The sequence below is a fragment of the Nerophis lumbriciformis genome, linkage group LG30, assembly GCF_033978685.3.
Source record: "Nerophis lumbriciformis linkage group LG30, RoL_Nlum_v2.1, whole genome shotgun sequence".
NCBI classification, from domain to species: domain Eukaryota; kingdom Metazoa; phylum Chordata; class Actinopteri; order Syngnathiformes; family Syngnathidae; genus Nerophis; species Nerophis lumbriciformis.
The window spans coordinates 8,469,075-8,488,502 of NC_084577.2; the positions used below are offsets into that span (position 1 = coordinate 8,469,075).

General features: G+C 38.7%; 1 protein-coding gene across 1 annotated transcript; it reads right to left on the minus strand.

Annotated features, from left to right (window-relative positions):
* Nucleotides 1-677: 677 nt before the first annotated feature.
* sdhdb (succinate dehydrogenase complex, subunit D, integral membrane protein b) lies at nucleotides 678-19,064 on the minus strand. The gene is made up of 4 exons (XM_061925486.1): nucleotides 18,932-19,064; nucleotides 16,209-16,319; nucleotides 12,526-12,676; nucleotides 678-1,578 (listed from the first exon to the last, which is right to left on the minus strand). Exons 1-4 carry the CDS (start codon nucleotides 18,978-18,980, stop codon nucleotides 1,413-1,415), a joined length of 477 nt encoding a protein of 158 aa, XP_061781470.1. The 5' UTR covers nucleotides 18,981-19,064; the 3' UTR covers nucleotides 678-1,412.
* Between the last annotated feature and the right edge of the window lie 364 nt (nucleotides 19,065-19,428).

Sequence of the window (19,428 nt, forward strand, 5' to 3'; positions counted from 1 at the left end):
GCTGTTGACCAAGTATGCCTTGCGTTATCATCAAACCAGTTAAAAGATCATACGTGTCAGCATTTCTTAACATCTTCGAGTATAGACCATTGTTAAACCCGTCCAACGCTGCATTATTATGTGACTGGGCCGGTATGCTGTTAATATGGAGGAAAAGCGGACGCCTGGTCAGCATGCGGCTGTTAAGGGGTGAAGGTTTTAGGTCGTAGAGGACGTTAGAGGCAGTGCCTTTAAGGCATGCCCCCAATATTATTGTCCGGGTGGAATTCGGGAGAAATTCGAGAGAATGGTTGCTACGGGAGATGTTCGGAAGGGGCACTGAATTTCGGGAGTCTCCCGGGAAAATCGGGAGGGTTGGCAAGTATGCTTGTGACATAAAACTACTCAGACCAGGGGAAAGGAAGAAGTAGGTCCCTCGGTCAGGTTTACTACTAAAAGACTTTTTACAAGTGTTAGATTTGTAAGGTCAGAGGTCATTCCTAAGGGGTTTGATGTGCTTGGGGTCAAGTGCTTCTACATCAGTCACGTCTAACTTTATGGTCGTAGCAGAGTCAATAGTTTAGTTAGTAGTATGACTTTTGAGGCTTGTTAAGTCATTAAAAATGGCCTAATAATTTCCTATTCCCCATCTCAAAGCATTTTTTTTTGCAGAGTAGCAGTGACAAGGACAATGAGGCTCCAAACAGAAATTAAACTTTTATTTTCTGAAGCTTTGATTTGTTTGCTGATTTACAGTGAATGATTGACACTCATAATTTGCTGGCAGATGGACATGTCAAACTGTACTCCTCATGTGCAACATTAAAAATACATCAAGTGGAGGTTCAATGTTTCCCTTCAATTACATTTAGTGTGTACTCGTGCATGTTTGTGGAGAGTAGGCTGATAATCCATACATTGACACAAACACGCACATTGTCGGCCAGCGTATATAGAACAATTCAGCCATGTTCTATGTGAAAAGTATCCTTATATTTCATTGTAATCCGTATGAAAACTATGAAATGGACCTCCAGGAGGTGACCACACACCAAATATAGTGGTAGGGTAAATGCTGACGTTAAAATGTGTTATCTTGGATGGGTTATGAAACAAAAAGGTATGTACGCATTGCAGCCAACACAAAATACATCATGCAGCAAATAGATCTTCAAAGAAAGAAATAATAAATTAGATGTCAAACATGACTGAGACACATTTTGTTGAAAATATGTCTGATAGCCATACGAACAGTTAAGAAAAGTAGAATACATTTCCACCCATGCAGCGCATGAACAGAAACTTGTGCAGGTAAGAAAATTGGCTGAGTCATGAAAGGAAATGATCAATATGAGTTACAATACATATGAATATTGTCATAACTGTCATTATAATAAACACGTTCGGGTCAGTCTTCCAGTCCACAAGCATGTTTATTTGCTCCAAAGCAAGGCGATAGCTTTGCAGATGCCCACGTCGTTGTAGTTGAAGTAACAAAGGCCAGCAAAAGTGACCGTCGACAGGAGGAAGAGACCTGTGTTGGCGACCTTGACTTTGGTGTCTCCGTGGACATAATCAGTCAACACCTGCCCGAGGCCCCTAGAAGACAAAAATGTGGGAAAAGGTGTAGATATATATATATATATAAAAAAACATAAAATATCTAAATTAAGTGTTTAATTAAGTTTGATTAATGTATTATATGTGTCATAGCGCAGTATTTATCTTACTGTCTATTATGTTGCGGTGATCAATAGATATTCACCAAGCAGGACTGCCTATTCCTGGTTGAGGGTGATCCTGCTAACAACAACAGGCAACTAATCTTGGCGCTACATTATCTCTACTGCGAAAATAAGGTTGACCACATTTTGGCAGAACAACTTTTTGATGGACTTCATCTTCAACTCCTGCCTCATCGATAGCACATCTCCGCATTGGTGGAACCTTGACCCCATGTAGAACGGCAACAGCTGAACGTAGCATGGGAGAGCTACCTGAGGCTACTATAAACTATCAGCAACTGTCCAGTCAAAGTGGAGATAGACTATTTTGATACACTTCATCTTTGACATCATACAGTATTATCTGTTCACGGCTTGGTTCAAATAGTAGAGCGGCTGTCCAGAAACTCGAGGGTTCCTGGTTCGAATCCAGCCTCCGCCATCTAAGTCATCTACGTTGTGTCATTGGGAAACCCACCTTACCCACCTTTCTCCCAGTGCCACCCACACTGGTTTAAATGTAGCTTAATGTAGATCATGGGTTTCACTATGTAAAGCGCTTTGAGTCACAAGAGAAAAAGCATTATATAAATATAATTCACTTCACTTTTAAAGGCCTACTGAAACCCACTACTACCGCCCACAGAGTCTGATAGTTTATATATCAATGATGAAATCTTAACATTGCAACACATGCCGATCCAACTGGGTTAGCTTACTAAAGTGCAATTTTAAATTTCGCGTGAAATATCCTGCTGAAAACGTCTCGGTATGATGACGTCTGCGCCTGACGTCACGGATTGTAGAGGACATTTTGGGACAGCATGGTGGCCAGCTATTAAGTCGTTTGTTTACATCGCAAAATTTCACAGTATTCTGGACATCTGTGTTGGTGAATCTTTTGCAATTTGTTCAATGAACAATGGAGACAGCAAAGAAGAAAGCTGTAGGTGGGAAGCAGTGTATTGCGGCAGGTGTTGTGCCGGAGAACGCACCCCCGCCGTAGAATGCACCCCCTGACTGTTGTGCTGGATAACACAGCCGGTGTTTCATTGTTTACATTCCCGAAAGATGACAGTCAAGCTTTACCATTGGCCTGTGGAGAACTGGGACAACAGAGACTCTTACCAGGAGGACTTTGAGTTGGATGCGCAGACACGGTACCGTGAGTACGCATGCAGCTGCGGCTTCCAAACATTTGATCGCTTGCTCGTACGTGCGTGCCGCTATGTGCATGTCACGTACGTAACTTTGGGGACTTTGGGGAAATATATGTGCTGTATGAACTTTGGGGAGGTGAACGGTACTTTGGGCTGTGGGATTGGGTGTGTTGTGCAGGTGTTTGAGTTGTATTGGCGGGTTATATGGACGGGAGGGGGGAGGTGTTTGTTATGCGGGATTAATTTGTGGCATATTAAATATAAGACTGGTTGTGTTGTGGCTAATAGAGTATATATATGTCTTGTGTTTATTTACTGTTTTAGTCATTCCCAGCTGAATATCAGGTCCCACCCGCCTCCCACAGCATCTTCTCTATCTGAATCGCTCCCACTGCCCTCTAGTCCTTCACTCTCACTTTCCTCATCCACGAATCCTTCATCCTCGCTCAAATTAATGGGGAAATCGTCGCTTTCTCGGACCGAATCGCTCTCGCTGCTGGTGGCCATGATTGTAAACAATGTGCAGATGTGAGGAGCTCCACAACCTGTGACGTCACGTGCATATCGCCTGCTACTTCCGGTACAGGCAAGGCTTTTTTATCAGCGACCAAAAGTTGCGAACTTTATCATCGATGTTCTCTACTAAATCCTTTCAGCAAAAATATGGCAATATCGCGAAATGATCACGTATGACACATAGAATGGACCTGCTATCCCCGTTTAAATAAGAAAATCGCATTTCAGTAGGCCTTTAAATTCTTCAAATGTACTAACATTTAAAAAAAATACATGTACATAAGTCTTCACAGCCTTTGCTCCATACTTTGTTGATGCACCTTTGGCAGCAATTACAGCTTCAAGTCTTTTTGAATACAATGCCACAAGTTGGCACACCTATTTTTGGGCAGTTTCGCTTATTTCTCTTTGCAGCACCTCTCAAGCTCCATCGGGTTGAATGGGAAGGGTTGGTTTTCATCCAAGATGTCTCTGTACATTACTGCATTCATCTTAGTCTAGTCAAGAACTTGACGGCCACTCTGTCAGAGCTACAGCATTCCTCTGTGGCAAAGGGAGAACCTTCGAGAAGGGCAACCATCTCAGCAGCAAACCACCAATCAAGCCATGTCTTCGTAAAAAGTTTGCCAAAATGCACCTGAAAGATTCTCAGACCACGAGAAACTAAATAATGTGGTCTGATAAGACAAACATTGAACTATTTAGCATGAATGCCAGGCATCATGTTTGGAGGAAACCAGTCACCGCTCATCACCAGGCCAATACCATCCCTACAGTGAAGCATGGTGGTAGAAGCATCATGTTGTGAGGATGTTTTTCAGTGGTTGGAACTGGGAGACTAGTCAGGATAGAGGGTAAGATGAATACAGCAATATACAGAGACATCCAAGATGAAAACCAACACTTCCCATCCAATCTGATGAGTTTGAGAGGCGCTGCAAAGAGCAGTGGGCTAAGATGAATGAGCGAAACTGCCCAAAGATATAGACTTGAAGCTGTAATTGCTGCCGAAGATGCATCTATAAAGTATTGAGCAAAGGCTGTGAATAATCATGTACAGTACATGTTTTTTTCTTTTTAATACATTTGCAAAAAAAGTTTTTAAAAAACTTTTCACATTGTCATTATGGGTAATTTATCTGTAGAATTTTGAGGACAAAAATTAATGTATTCCATCCATCCATCCATCCATTTTCTACCGCTTAATCCCTTCGGGGTCGCGGGGGGCGCTGGAGCCTATCTCAGCTACCATCGGGCGGAAGGCGGGGTACACCCTGGACAAGTCGCCACCTCATCACAGGGCCAACACAGATAGACAGACAACATTCACACTCACATTCACACACTAGGGCCAATTTAGTGTTGCCAATCAACCAATCCCCAGGTGCATGTTTTTGGAGGTGGGAGGAAGCCGGAGTACCCGGAGGGAACCCACGCAGTCACGGGGAGAACATGCAAACTCCACACAGAAAGATCCCGAGCCCGGGATTGAACCCAGGACTGCTCAGGACCTTCGTATTGTGAGGCAGACGCACTAACCCCTCTTCCACCGTGCTGCCGTGAATTTATTAAATTTCGGGAAAACGCTTTAACAACAAAATGTGGAAAAAATGCAGTGTGAATACTTTCCTGATGCACTGTACATAGTACATTAAATAGAAAAAAATATTAGGACAACCACTTAGTTAGTTATTAAAACACAGCTTTATAAAATGTACAGAGTTGAATCGTTGAATAGAATTGCAGTAAAATATTTGCTTTCATTTTTTTAGATATTAGAATGCATCAAAAAGTCTGTTGGGATACTTTAAAATTAATACATCATGCAGGCCATTGCACTGTTATCCATGCTTGTAAATTTAATGTGTTAATTCATCTTTATCCTAATCTCACCTCAGTTTCTTTGATTGTTGTCATACATATCACAGTGCATCAAAACAACTCAACTGTATTGGTTAAACACTCATATGTCCAATTTTTTGGAACACCAACAACCAAGTCTATAGGCTTCATTAGGTTCACTAAGTGTTCCAAATCTTTGATGCTTTTTAATCCTATCAGGCGCAGACTCAAAAGTCATACATCACAGTTCACTGCACCAATGCCGCCACCAAATGGCATTAAGAGGACATAATCCAGTCTTCCAAAATACCCACCTGGCCTGGAAGTCCTAGTTTAGGGGGATTTATCACTTCTCATGACTGGGATTTGTGGCATTCACCTGCCAAATTGTTTTGTTCACACTCTAACTGACGGGAAACACATTTTTCCAATGCCAAACTCAACCCACTTTCACGGGTCTGCGAGCAGACGAAAATAAGAGCCAGTTGATATCTACAGACAGCAGTTGAGGGGTCATGGAGTTTTTTGTTCATTTTTGGAAAACTGGGCAGCACAGTGTTGTAGTGACACAATTGATTGGGTTTGGTAAACTGTACCAGACAATTTATAAAAGAGTTTAGGTCACTACAGCAGTTAACACAGTAATGGCCAAGATTGTGGTTTAAGCACACTTCTTACAGTACATACCACATTAGGTAAATGTAAAGCTCATCTTTTTGCCAAAGTTTATAGTCAAGGCTCCGACATATGTCTTAGTCATCTCTTACTTTTACAACCATAGGTCATTGTTTTGTGTGCTCTTGTGTCATTACCATTAGTGTTGGGGAACTTTCAAAAGTGAACCAATATAGTACCAAATCCCAATACCTGGGAATCGATACCGTTCAACAGTATAAATTTTCTGCACTTTTGTGTTTGATCATGTATCATACAATTTTCCTCATTTAACACAGACCCGATAACTGTCCTGTCCTGTTGTAATATCTTGTTTTCTTACACTTTTAAATCTCATTTAAAAGTATTATATTGCAAATTTTGCATACAGTTACAATTCCATGATGTTAGATGGCAGTAGTGTAAAGGCTACGGTGTGTTGCCCAAATCATGGAGTAGATTTTGCCATTAAGCACAAACCCCGTTTCCATATGAGTTGGGAAATTGTGTTAGATGTAAATATAAACGGAATACAATGATTTGCAAATCACTATCAACCCATATTCATTTGAATGCAATACAAAGACAAGATATTTGATGTTCAAACTCATAAACTTTTTTTTTTTTTTGCAAATAATAATTAACTTAGAATTTCAACACGTGCCAAAGTAGTTGGGAATGACTGAGAATTTATGGAATCTACTTTTATACCCAATCATGGCATCCACCTGTTCCCAATTTGCCTGTTCACCTGTGGGATGTTCCAAAGAAGTGTTTGATGAGCATTCCTCAACTTTATCAGTATTTATTGCCACCTTTCCAACTTCTTTGTCATGTGTTGCTGGCATCAAATTGTAAAGTTAATGATTATTTGCAAAAAAAAAAAAGTTTATCAGTTTGAACATCAAATATGTTGTCTTTGTAGCATATTCAACTGAATATGTGTTGAAAATGATTTGCAAATCATTGTATTCCGTTTATATTTACATCTAACACAATTTCCCAACTCATATGGAAACGGGGTTTGTAGAATGTTCCTGTCTTGTCTTTTTGCTGAGTTCTACAAATTGTTTATACTGTAAGTATTACAGTACTATTACTTACTGATTGCAATGTGCATCTTAATTGTAGTTTTGATTACAAAATTTGGAAGTACTGACATGGCCACGTAAAATCGCTAATGCTATCAGTATATAGGGCGGCATGGCGTAGTGGGGAGAGCAACCGTGCTAGAAACCTGAAGGTTGCAGGGTCGCTCCCCGCCTCTTACCATCCAAAAAAAATTGCTGCTGTTGTGTCCTTGGGCGGGACACTTCACCCTTTGCCCCCGGTGCCACTCACACCGGTGAATTGAATGATGAATGATAGGTGATGGTCGGAGGGGCCGTTGGCGCAAATTGCAGCCACGCTTCCGTCAGTCTACCCCAGGGCAGCTGTGGCTATGAAAGTAGCTTACCACCACTAGGTGTGAATGAATGATGGGTTCTACATGTAAAGCAACTTTGGGTACTTAGAAAAGCGCTATATAAATCCCAGTTATTATTATTATTATTATTATTATTAGTATCATGTATATAGCATTTCCAATGTAAATTAGCATTGAGCCAGCACATTTTTTTAAAAAGCGGAGCCTTACTGTAATTTTGAGTGTTTTCTATCTTGCATGCTTGATTTTTTTGTCATGGAAAATTGCAATATTACCTAGAGGGAGTCCGGCTAAGCCGCTGTGACTGATTGCTTCTGCACTAAATACTTAAACTGACGCACATCTGCAACCAAATGTTATGTCATGTGCAACAAAGGTATCGTGATCTGGTATAGTTTACTTTGGTACCAAGCAGTGATGACAGAATTTGGTCGGTACCTATAAATGCACCAAATTCAGTACCCATCCCTAATCACCCTCTGCTTTCTCTCTCCCCTGTGGTTGGTGGTCCCTGTTTCTGAAGATGTGGCCTGCAATGGCACGATTGCACCTTTATACTTTCACATTTACAAAATCTATTCGTCTTTAGTGGTGGTGACGTCAGTGACAGTGGCACTGGAAGCACACGATTACAGTTGGTGTCATACTGTGACTATTATTTTTGTTGATACGGCTGTTGTGACCATTGTTCTCTTGCCCCTTTCCCGTTCGATGAATCCCTCTGTCCTATTTTCTTTGTCCCTATCTTAAACCACCTGGTCAAGACAGATGGCTTCCCAACACAGCCTGAGTTCTGTTTGAGGTTTCTCCTTGTCTTCATCGCCAAGTTCACTTTCCATTGGAATTTTTGGGAATAACTTATATAATTGAGTCATTTCAACAAGGGCCAATGAGATGCAATTGGAATGTTTGGTCTGTCTTAGAATACTTTTTGCCTCTCGATTGCGACACCCCCTATCTCCCACATACAACACTGTCTGTTCATCTATCCATCCATTTTCTACCGCTTGTCCCTTTCGGGGTCGCGGGGGTGCTGGAGCCTATCTCAGCTGCATTTGGGTGGAAGGCGGTGTACACCCTGGACAAGTCGCCACCTCATCGCAGGGCCTGTCTGTTCAACTATTTCTTAAAGACTCTGCAATTTAGCCTTCAAACTATACCACGAGTTAGAAATATTCTGGTCACAGAAGCCTTTGTGCCATTTGTTTACGACTGTTGAAATCCTGCGCATTTGGGGTTTGGGTTACAAAAACACTGATTACAAATTCATTTAAAAAAAACTAAATAGTTACAAATAAATAGGCCTTAAAAATTGCAACATTAGCCGCAATTATTTTTATTTATTTATTTTTATAAATGCTACCGAATAATCAGGCATTTTACAACACAACAATGGCAAAAAAGCTTGGGAAATTCTGGAGAGACTGATTTAAACTGTTTTACAAGCTGTACACTGATTACTTCACATTGTATCGAAGTGTCACTACTTAAATGTTGCCCCATTAGAAAATATAAACAAGTACTTGTAGATATGTGAGATGGTGTACTCATTTTTCCGATGTATAAGATACTAATTGTAATAATACAGGATTATCTGCTCACAGATGCTACCTGGTAGGGCTGGGTGATATGTACCAAAACTACTCAGTGGCCTAGTGGTTAGAGTGTCCGCCCTGAAATCGGTAGGTTGTGAGTTCAAACCCCGGCCAAGTCATACCAAAGACTATAAAAATGGGACCCATTACCTCCCTGCTTGGCACTCAGCATCAAGGGTTGGAATTGGGGGTTAAATCACCAAAAATGATTCCCGGGCGCGGCCACCACTGCTCCCCTCACCTCCCAGAGGGTGAACAAGGGGATGGGTCAAATGCCGAGGACAAATTTCACCACACCTAGTGTGTGTGTGACAATCATTGGTATCCCTGTAATTTTAGGCCGAATGGTGGTATACAATATATATCGGTATTTTAAACAAAACATGCAGTATTTAGTTTAACTCAAGCCCACATAACTGTAATGACCAGTGTTCTGAAAATTACTTTAAAAAGTAATTATAGGTACTCATTACTTAATTTAAAAAGTAATTTAATTACTAATCGTATCACTTATTAATAAATGCAATTAATTACTGGAAAAAGTATTTAGATACTTAAAAAAAAAAAGTCAACAATACATCATATACAGTTGAGAAGTTTCATATGAGAGCAGCGTGTGCGTGCGTGTGTGTGTTGCCAAGTGACATGTGGTGTCAGCAAGGATTTCAGTTGAGCTATTGTTGTTAGCTTTAGCAGATGGCAGAGGCAGTTTGTCGGCTCTGTTAACTGTTTTGTTGAAACTTTTCACCGGATCGTGTTACCTGTGGTTCAATAAAGAGGAGGATCCGCCGCCTGCCCCCCCCCCCAGCCGCAAGAGCTTAATGTTGCCAACTCGGCCACTGTCGCTTAATCTAGTGACTTTCCAATCATCTTGGCGACATTTTTTTGTAAACATTTGCCTACTATACGCAGCAGCCTTAGCTAGCTCATCATGTCAGTCAGTGCAGAGGAGACCCACATGCCTTCAAACTGCAAATGAAATGCGCATTTTTAGCTAACAGTTGATGTGCGTAATACATGGGTAATATATGAGAAGAACAGTGTGGGTGGATGGTTGAAATGTCAGATTTGGGTTTAAAAAAAAATAAAAAAAATTGAGGAATGTACCCATTCATTTAAATCGAAATTCCCTGGACATTTAGGAGTTTTAGGAAAACCGGGAATTTTTGAACATATTGATAGCACAATTGTCCTTGATTATATGAATAGGTTAGTGTTGGGTTTTTCTGAATCGGTTGAAAAATGTTGATGTACCGGTAGTAACAATTTGAACATAATGCGTATTTCGGAATTCCTAGAATTTCAGGAAGACCTGGAATTTGTACAAAGTAGTTTAGTTGTACCAACGGAAAAAATGATTTGAAGGTGGAATGGTCAAAAACGGTTGAAAAATGTGGACTGTGAAAGAAATGAAAAAAGGGCTTTGAAAAAAACACGAATTCTGGACATTTTTTAATTTGGAAAATCGTAGTTTGATTGTCTAAGGTGAGATGAGTGTGAGGATGGTGGAGCGGTTCTTATAGGTTGACACATGGGAGAATTGTGAAAGTTCAAAAAATGGCCCATTCATTTTCGATGGAAAAAATTACCCGGAAAAAAACAAGAATTCTGTGTAATCTAGGATTTTTTTTAAACAATCTTTGAGGAGCTCACGATGCCTGGTCAAGCTGAACGTTTTGATACCTGAACGGTTCCAATCGGATAAAAACTGTGGGCTGTGGAGCGCGCCAACATTTTGCGGTGGAATATTAATAAATAGTTGACGTTTTTTGTGTGTAGAATCTTAAGAAAGTGAATTTGCAGTTTTAAATCATACATTTTTGTTTTTACTCTTTTGTATCTCTTTTTTTGTTCTGTCCAGCCACACAGGCAAATCATATTGTTGATGTAGATGCCCACATCTGCTGTACAGATTTATTTTACAAAAAAAAAAGTGTGGGATATTTCTCTTGTTGCCTTATTTGTATTTGATTTTATTAAGTGGATTTATATTAATGTTTGGCGCCCCCCGACTGAAGCAGGATAGGATACACAGAAAAAAGAAAAAGGAAGACAGAAGGGGAAATTGCGGGAACAAGAGGGGGAAAAGACAAAGAGACAACAACAACAACAAAAACAGAACAACATCAGCAAATACGTTATGTACAAATATGATACAAAAAGTGATAGCAGAGAAGCAGTTAGTGAAGTAAATAATAACACATAAATGACAATGAACATTATTGCACTACAAATTGAGCAATAAAATACCAATAGAAATAGCACTACTGATAATGAATAATAATAATAATTACCTCTATTCTCAACAATACAATTGTTTCAAATGCAACAATAAATATATTTAATGATAACTTGAAGTACAAAAGAAGGCAGATAAAAGGTGGGAGGAAGGGAGGAAGCTCAGTTTGGAGGGGGAAAAGAACAAAGAAGTTTGGAAGGGGGGAGAGCATACAACACAAGTCAATGAGTGCACTGTTAACTGGAAGACGAGAAGGGAGATGAGATACTTTCACAGTGCAGAAGTGGACAAGGTCATTCTCTGGTCAGAATGTGTTTTTTATAGAATGTGCTTTTCACAGAAATACTGCAAGGATACATGAATGTTTTCCATTACACCGTGCTTTTATATTTTGTACGATCCATTTTAATCCAGTTAGTTGCTCGCTTTCACATTGTGAACAAAGCCTTTGTCCAACAAGTATGGCTACCAAGCCCCACAATGCATTGCAAAATCATGTGGCCTTTCGAGACCCATAGTCCTTAAGCAGCTGCAAATAACCATGGAAACTGACTCTGCTGGATGTTTTTGTAAAGTGTTCTGTTATGTTATTAGCTATGCTACTTGTTATCAATTTTGAGTTGTGTTGGACTTTGTATATTTACCGTGAGTTGAGTGTTAGTTATGCGGGGAGAGAAACTTTCTCAGTTGCATTATCAGAGCAGCAATAAAACAATTTTTTTTTAAAAATCAAACAAACATGATGACAGGATGAGAAATCCTAAAAATTAATGTCAGAAAATACTCAAGCTTTTGTAGCACAAGTCTATGGTCACTGTGGTTGGCTTTGTAAATGTAATTACATTGTGGGCAATCGATTACACAATTGCTCACTCAAAATTATTTGATGGTATTTTTGAAGAACAATTTTTAAGCATTATGAATTGCCTTTCCTCTTTTAAAACGGCGCTAGTGAGGACCGTTTTAAAGAAGGGCAGTTTGGACCCAAACGATTTAATGACTACTGACATGTATTCATTCAACTTACAGTTCTTAAGATTTTAGAAAAAATAGTTTTACATCAGGTCAATTACTTTTTAAATAGAAGTACCATTTAAGGAAGACGTCAGTCTGGTTTCAGAATGAACCACAGTACAGAGACAATACTTTTCAAGATTTTAAACAATATCAGGTTGAATTTAGATAATAAAAAGCCCTCATTGTTGGTTCTGCTGGATCAAAGCGCTGGTTAGTACACCTGGGGTTTCAAAACTTGTTTACATTGAGGTCCACATCGCAGTTATGGCTGCCTTCAGGGGACCGCTTGTAACGTGAAAAATTATTGTGATTTACTCTTTTGATTCCTACGCCCAGTCATTAACCTTTTATTGCCCAGTTAGTTTCATCTTACCAGTGTCCATGGAGGGTGAGTGCAGCAGCCAGAGAATAATCTATAGCAGGACCGGGGTGAAAATAGGCCACAGGCCCCATGGCCAGGAGCAGGATGCTCAGCACTCGCTCAGCTGTCCAATGCAGAGAGGCGGCTTGAGAGCCAGAACTTGCTGTAAATTTAAGAAACAACTATTATATAGGGAATTCCACATCCAAGAACTCAATTGTATGCACCGGTATCGTGTACGTCAACTTTCAGATCAATTAAATGCATCCGTTTATAGTATTCAATTATTTAAAAAAAAAAAAAAAAAAAAAGCAAAAATTGACAGAAAAAATATATAATGATAATAATAATAAATAATAAATATCCATAAATCCATCCATTTTCTACCGCTTGTCCCTTTCGGGGTCACGGAGGGTGCTGGAGTCTCTCTCAATGTGATACTTTATTTAAATATTCTATAATTTAGAAAAAATACAGAACAACTGACATTATTGATACATACAGTAAATATACAAAATAGATACAACTGAAATATTGTAAATAAATAAAGAAATATAAAAACAGTAACACTTTTTTGAATCATTAATTCAGGATTAAGGATATCAAACTATTTTTTTTATTGCAGCCAATTCACGACAGAAGTTATATCAGGGCACTTCACACATGAACCCCATATGAGTGAATACATTCCGATATATGCAAAGAAACAACTCTCTCGGGAAACAACTTTAAACATTGCTGAGCCTATATTGGGTAGCCGTTTGTCTCGATCAGTTGGGGTGAGATAAGAGAGACGGAGGGTAGATGAAGAACAAAGCATAGACAGAAGATCAGACATGGTTGTTTTCATGGAACAATAATGAATTAATGGATTTACTATAAATTATAACGGACACTGGGGTTTTCATTAAATACAGTCATACTTGAGTTAATTAAGAATACATTATATTGGACACTGTAGTTTTCATTATATATGAGTTAATTCAGGATAAATGATATCACAGACTGTGGATTTCATTAATTAACAATTGAGTTAGTTCAGGATAAATGATATCAGACAGTGTGGTTTTCATTGCATAGTAAATAAATTGATTCAGGATATCAGACAACGTCGCAAAACAGTTGTAATAGCAGAATCAATGTCAGCACACGACTCCTCGCTCCGTGCCGCCATTGTTGTTTGAATCAAACAGTCCTTTTGGCGCTACGTCACATCTATGAAATCCCGCCCGGCGATCCTGATTGGTTCATTATTTGTTGCTATCTTGAAGGAGTTTGCAATGCCTTCGAGCCCAGACCCTTGTGTTGAGCGCAGCGAACTACAAAGGTCTGGCGAGAGTCAGGTTAAGACAATGTGGTTCTCATATAATAAATTATTTCAGGATACATATCAGACACTGGTTTTCATTACCGTATTTTCCGCACTATAAGGCGCACCGGATTATAAGGCGCACCTTCAATGAATGGCATATTTCAAAACTGTGTTCATATATAAGGCGCAGCGGATTATAAGGTGCACCTATGCAGCCATTAGATGGAGCTGTGCTAAAGGGAATGTCAACAAAACAGTCAGATAGGTCAGTCAAACTTTATTAATAGATTACAAACCAGCGTTCTGACAACTCTGTTCACTCCCAAAATGAATAAACAGTTGTTTTATTATTTTCCCCGTGGTAAAGTCAGTGACGTGGTTTTTTGTTTATCTTTTAACAACAGCAAGGTATAACATGTAGTGCAACATTTAAATCACATAGTGGAGGGGAATTTTTCCCTGATTCAATAAACACGTAAAAAACTGTGATACTGTTACGGTAAATCAAACGTTAGTCCAATCACAATATAGTAACACTCGAAATAGTGCCGAGCAATAACAATATCAATAACTCAACGTTGCTCAAACGTTAATGTCACACAACACAACACACAAAATAAACATGTAAAGCTCACTTTATTAAATTATTCCTCATCCACGAGTCCCTCGGATTCTTCTTCTTCAGTGTCCGAATTAAACAGTTGGGCAGATAGGGCATCCGTCTCGTCGAAGTCGTCATTAATCGAGTCAGTGTCGCTGCTGCTCTATTCCCGTGTTCTACTGCGTGACTGATCGTCGATCGTATTAAGTTTAAACTCTGCGTCGTAAGCGTGTCTCTTATTAGGAGCCATTTTGGGGTCTTTACATAAACAAACAAATGGAAATCAAAACGACACGCCTTGCAGTCATATAACTCAGCATGCACCGCACGCTGCTTCTTCTTCTACGGGGGCGGCTGCTTACCGTAGTTGCGATTGATTGATTGAAACTTTTACCTGTTGGAGGCTCAATATTGGTCCATGTATAAGGCGCACCGGATTATAAGGCGCACTGTCAGCTTTTGACAAAATTGGAGGTTTTTAGGTGCGCCTTATAGTACGGAAAATAGTAAATTAACTAATTCAGGATAAATAATATAAGACATTTTGGTTATAATTAAATAAAAATAAAAAATAGAATAAATTATCCATCCATCCATCCATCCATTTTCTACCGCTTATTCCCTTTGGGGTCGCGGGGAGCTGGAGCCTATCTCAGCTACAATCGGGCGGACAAGGTACACCCTGGACAAGTCGCCACCTCATCGCAGAGGATAAATTATATCACACACAATGGTTTTCATTAAATATTAAATGACCTAATTCAGGATAAATAATATCAGACAAGTGTTTTTATTGAATGAATGAATTTAGGATTAACAATATCAGACACTGGCGTATTCATTAACAAGTTAATCAATTTAGGATAAACAATATCAGACACTGTGATGTTCATTAAGTAGTAAATTATTTAATTTGGGATAAAAAAAATGACAATGTGTTTTTATTAAATAATAAATGAATGCATTTACAATAAACACTATCAGCTACTGTATCTTTCATTCAATATTAAGTTAATCAATTTAGGATAAACGATATCACCCCCTGCGAAAGGGACAAGTGGTAGAAAATGGATGGATGGAAAATGGATATCACACATTGGTTTTCAAGAAATTAATTTAAGATAAATATATCAGACAGCAGGGCAGCACGTGGCACAGGGCATAGTGTGTGTGCGTCACAATAAGAAGGTCCTGGGTTCGATCTACAGGCTCAAAGTCTTTGAGTAGAGTTTGCATGTGACTGCTTGGGTTTCCTCCGGGTACTCCGACTTCCTCCCACCTCCAAAGACATGCACCTGGGGATAGGTTGATTGGCAACACTAAATTATCCCTATTGTTTGAATGCGAGTGTGAATGTTGTCTGTATATATGTGTTGGCCCTGCGATGAGATGGCGACTTGTCCAGAGTGTTCCGCTCGAATGCAGCTGGGATAGGCTCCAGTCACCCCGTGACCCCGAGAGGGACAAGCGGTAGAAAATGGATGGATGGATTGATGGATATCAGACACTTTAGTATTCATCAAATAATTAATTCAGGATAAATGATATCAAGCATTGTGGTTCTCAGCATTCTGCTACTTCAATATTTAAGTTTCAGCAAACTTATGATTGTGGTAAGGAGAATAAAGGAAAAACAACTACTTTTAATTGTTTGCTTTGTGCAACAAGGTTTGGTGAAAACAAAATACCTAAAAACCTTTTCATTGTGGCTTATTAAGCTGCACAGTTACCACTCACACAACACCCTGAGTATACTTTTAGCATTTACTTTACCACACTCACCATTCAAAGTCTGAGATGCATGAATCCTTGCAGTGAGAAGGTAAGTCTGCTCCTGTTGTTTGCGTGGTACAACCAACGGCCTTGCCAGCAAAGCACTTTGGAAGAAAAGAGCTTAAGGAGTAAAAAACAACAAGAGATTCACTTTTAAAAAAGTACAAATTTGCATTTTTTTCCCCCCATTATTTCAATATAAAAACTCAACTGTAACAAATTATTAAAACAGGACATTGTAGACCAAGTTAGTGATGTAACGATATTAAAATTTAATATCACGATTATCGTGACTAAAATGATAATGGTTATCATTATCATCGCTGTATTGTTGAATGTGTTCAAAAAGTACTTCAACACACACTGAAATCTTTTTACCAAGTTTTTTTTTAAATAATTAAAACAAATAGACCCACTATTTTGCATGATTTGTGTTTTAGTCTTCGTATTTTATCTTTTTCAATGGCTATCGGCTAAGCTTTTATTGTATCTAAAATGTATTTAAACAAAAATGTGGAACAAATAAAAAATGTTATTTATTCATTCGGGCGGGCGTTGTGTCGTCCTACTGTGTTCAGCAGTCCTTGAACGCAGCGTAAAAGCACCTCCGTAAACACATCTCGTAACGTAACGTAACGTCTCGTAATCTTTGATCACTCACGCTAAGAAAAGCAAAGTTTGTAGGTTAAGTGCACACCATTGAATAGCTTTGTTGCTCAGACAGCAATGACTTTTCATAAATTTAGATTTGGGTATGTCATTGTTTTAAAGAGGAAAAACATCAATGTCTCTCGTTCTTATTTGTAACAATTCTTAATCGATAAAAAAAAAAAAATCCAAAATCAATTTTTTTTTAATCTGTCCAGCCCAGCCACTCTGGCAAATAATAATGATGTAGATGCCCATATCTGCTGTACAGATTTACTTTAGAAAAGCGAAGTCAGGGATATTTTTTGTTGCCTTATTTGTATTTGAATTTATTAAATGTTTTGGTAGCATTTTATTAAACAAAACTAGTTTTCTTTTAAGAAAAGCAAAGTCAGGGATATTTTTCTTGTTGCCTTATTTTTTATTTGAATTTATTAAATGTTTGGGTAGCTTTTTATTAAACAAAACTAGTTTTCTTTTAAGTAATATAAAGAAAATATCAGAGCTGTCGTTTTGAATCAAGAATCCATTCTAAATCAAATCGTTAACCCCACGAATCGAATCGTGTGGTGCCCAAAGATACACAGCCCTATAAAAACGCACAACATACGGTAAAACAAAAAACGTATAAGTATGGCTTTCAACATTGACGCATGTGATCAATAAAAAAAATATTGCGTTACCACAAAGGAATAACAACTAATCAGTGTTTGTTCTGACCGGAGGAAGGCAGCTGCGTGCAACGCACAGGGACTGATGATGTCACATGCCAGTGTGATGCTAGTAAGAGCGGTGTGCTCTGTGCCCTTCAAAACAAACTCAGACGAAACTTAACTGAGGTGATTGATTTGTATTGCAGCTACAAAGTTTGTTATAGTCGGCGCACATGAAGTTTAAAACAGCATTTGAGCGAAACATGAACGTGAGGATGGTGCTGCTAGCATGAATGCTCCATGGACAGCAAACAGTGACATGTGACGGGAGTGCGTGACTATTACGATTGTGCTTACTAGTTTCGATGACCCACTTTATCTTGCCTCCACTAACCTTAGCCAATTGTGACTCATCATATGAACACCAACCAATCATCATGGATTTTCTCCGTGTGTATGGATCCAGGTCATTGTATTTTCTCCATATTTTTTTTGGGCTTGGATTCACAATCCAATTTCTCTTTTTGTAGCTTTGATGTAAACTACCTAGCTGCATGGGTCTAAAAGTAGCTAAGTTGCAGGAAAATCTACCCAACAAAAAAGTAGCTAAGCTACCGCCAAGCTACTGGAAAATGTAGTTAAGCTATTCTATATATTAAATACACGTAAATTAAAGTCTGCCTTACAGTGGAGCCAATGGGAGCGCCACTATTCCACCCATAAAATCCAATAACCATTCAAAAAGCACCAACAATATTCTATTTACATTTTGTGACTTGAATATTAACCAAGTATTAATTATATTATTATAAGCCCTAACGCAGACGAAACTATTTATAGCGGCGACATAATCCCTTCCGTTTGTCCCTATGTTTACATCATCGAGTGGTCTGCTGTTTCCTCGCTTCCCTGCTCCTTGTAAATTTATTGTAGATTATAAATCATGCATCTCACCTGGGAAGTAGATGGCTGGAATACAATCCGATACAACCCAAAATGTCATCTCTTTTTGCACTAAAATATGAAATTAACAGCAAAGAGTTGTCTAAAAATTCAACTTCGACGTAATTTCAGAAAAAAATACACATTTTCTTGAGTTGTTTTTTTACTGAAGAATGTCACGCCCAAGTTGCTAACACGTTCCTCTTCGTGTCGAATCATTTATACAACATAACTTAGCTGTAATTTATACAACATTACTTAGTTTTAAGAAAAAATAAACTGTTTGGGGTGTAATTCATATTCAAACAAACAGGCTTGCCAAACTAAAGGCATGATCTTGAAAACAGCGTCACCGTTCTCCTCTACATAATAAAGTGTCTGGCAGTATTTAGAAAACATTCGACCCGCCCGCCTTCACTGCATTGCTGTTTTAAAAAACGACAATCTGCAAAAAATGATAATTGGTAACACAAAGCCCAGTATGCTTACGTGGAACTCCTTTACGACAGACAGAAGTTAGCCTGAAGACAGCCGCCATGATGATCAGCTTTGAATCAGCCGACCAAGGTCACGACAGCTCGTTTAACCCGGAAGTTGTTGTTGAGTCATCCGGTGTAAATATGCTGTATTTGAGATTAGATAGAAATTGGTAAACGCCATGACAATTGACTGGAACAAGAATATGAAGGAACTGATATTAGTATGTATAATAATTAGACATATATTTAATTTGAATAAAGCTTCATGCATGAGTTTTCTTCATTAAATATATTTTCTTAGACTTAGACAACTGAATGTCGAGGGGCTTTTCAGTGTTGTTTTTTTTTAACAACAAACATACATTTACAATTCACACAAAAGTCAAGGCACTTTCAACATAAAGGAAACAAAACAAAAGCAAATACAGATCGAGTAATAATACAACAAATATGAAGAGGAAAAAAAAGACAAAAAGGGCTACCTACATCACTTTAAATGTTTTTTTA

What these genes read in the sequence shown, in the direction of transcription:
- sdhdb (XM_061925486.1), bottom strand. Translation starts at nt 18,980, where the DNA reads ATGGCGGCTGTCTTCAGGCTAACTTCTGTCTGTCGTAAAGGAGTTCCA. An exon ending in CTGTCGTAAAGGAGTTCCAC is followed by an intron (nt 16,320 to 18,931) that starts GTAAGCATACTG and finishes TTACTCCTTAAG; the next exon opens with CTCTTTTCTTCCAAAGTGCT. An exon ending in TGCATCTCAGACTTTGAATG is followed by an intron (nt 12,677 to 16,208) that starts GTGAGTGTGGTA and finishes TTAAATTTACAG; the next exon opens with CAAGTTCTGGCTCTCAAGCC.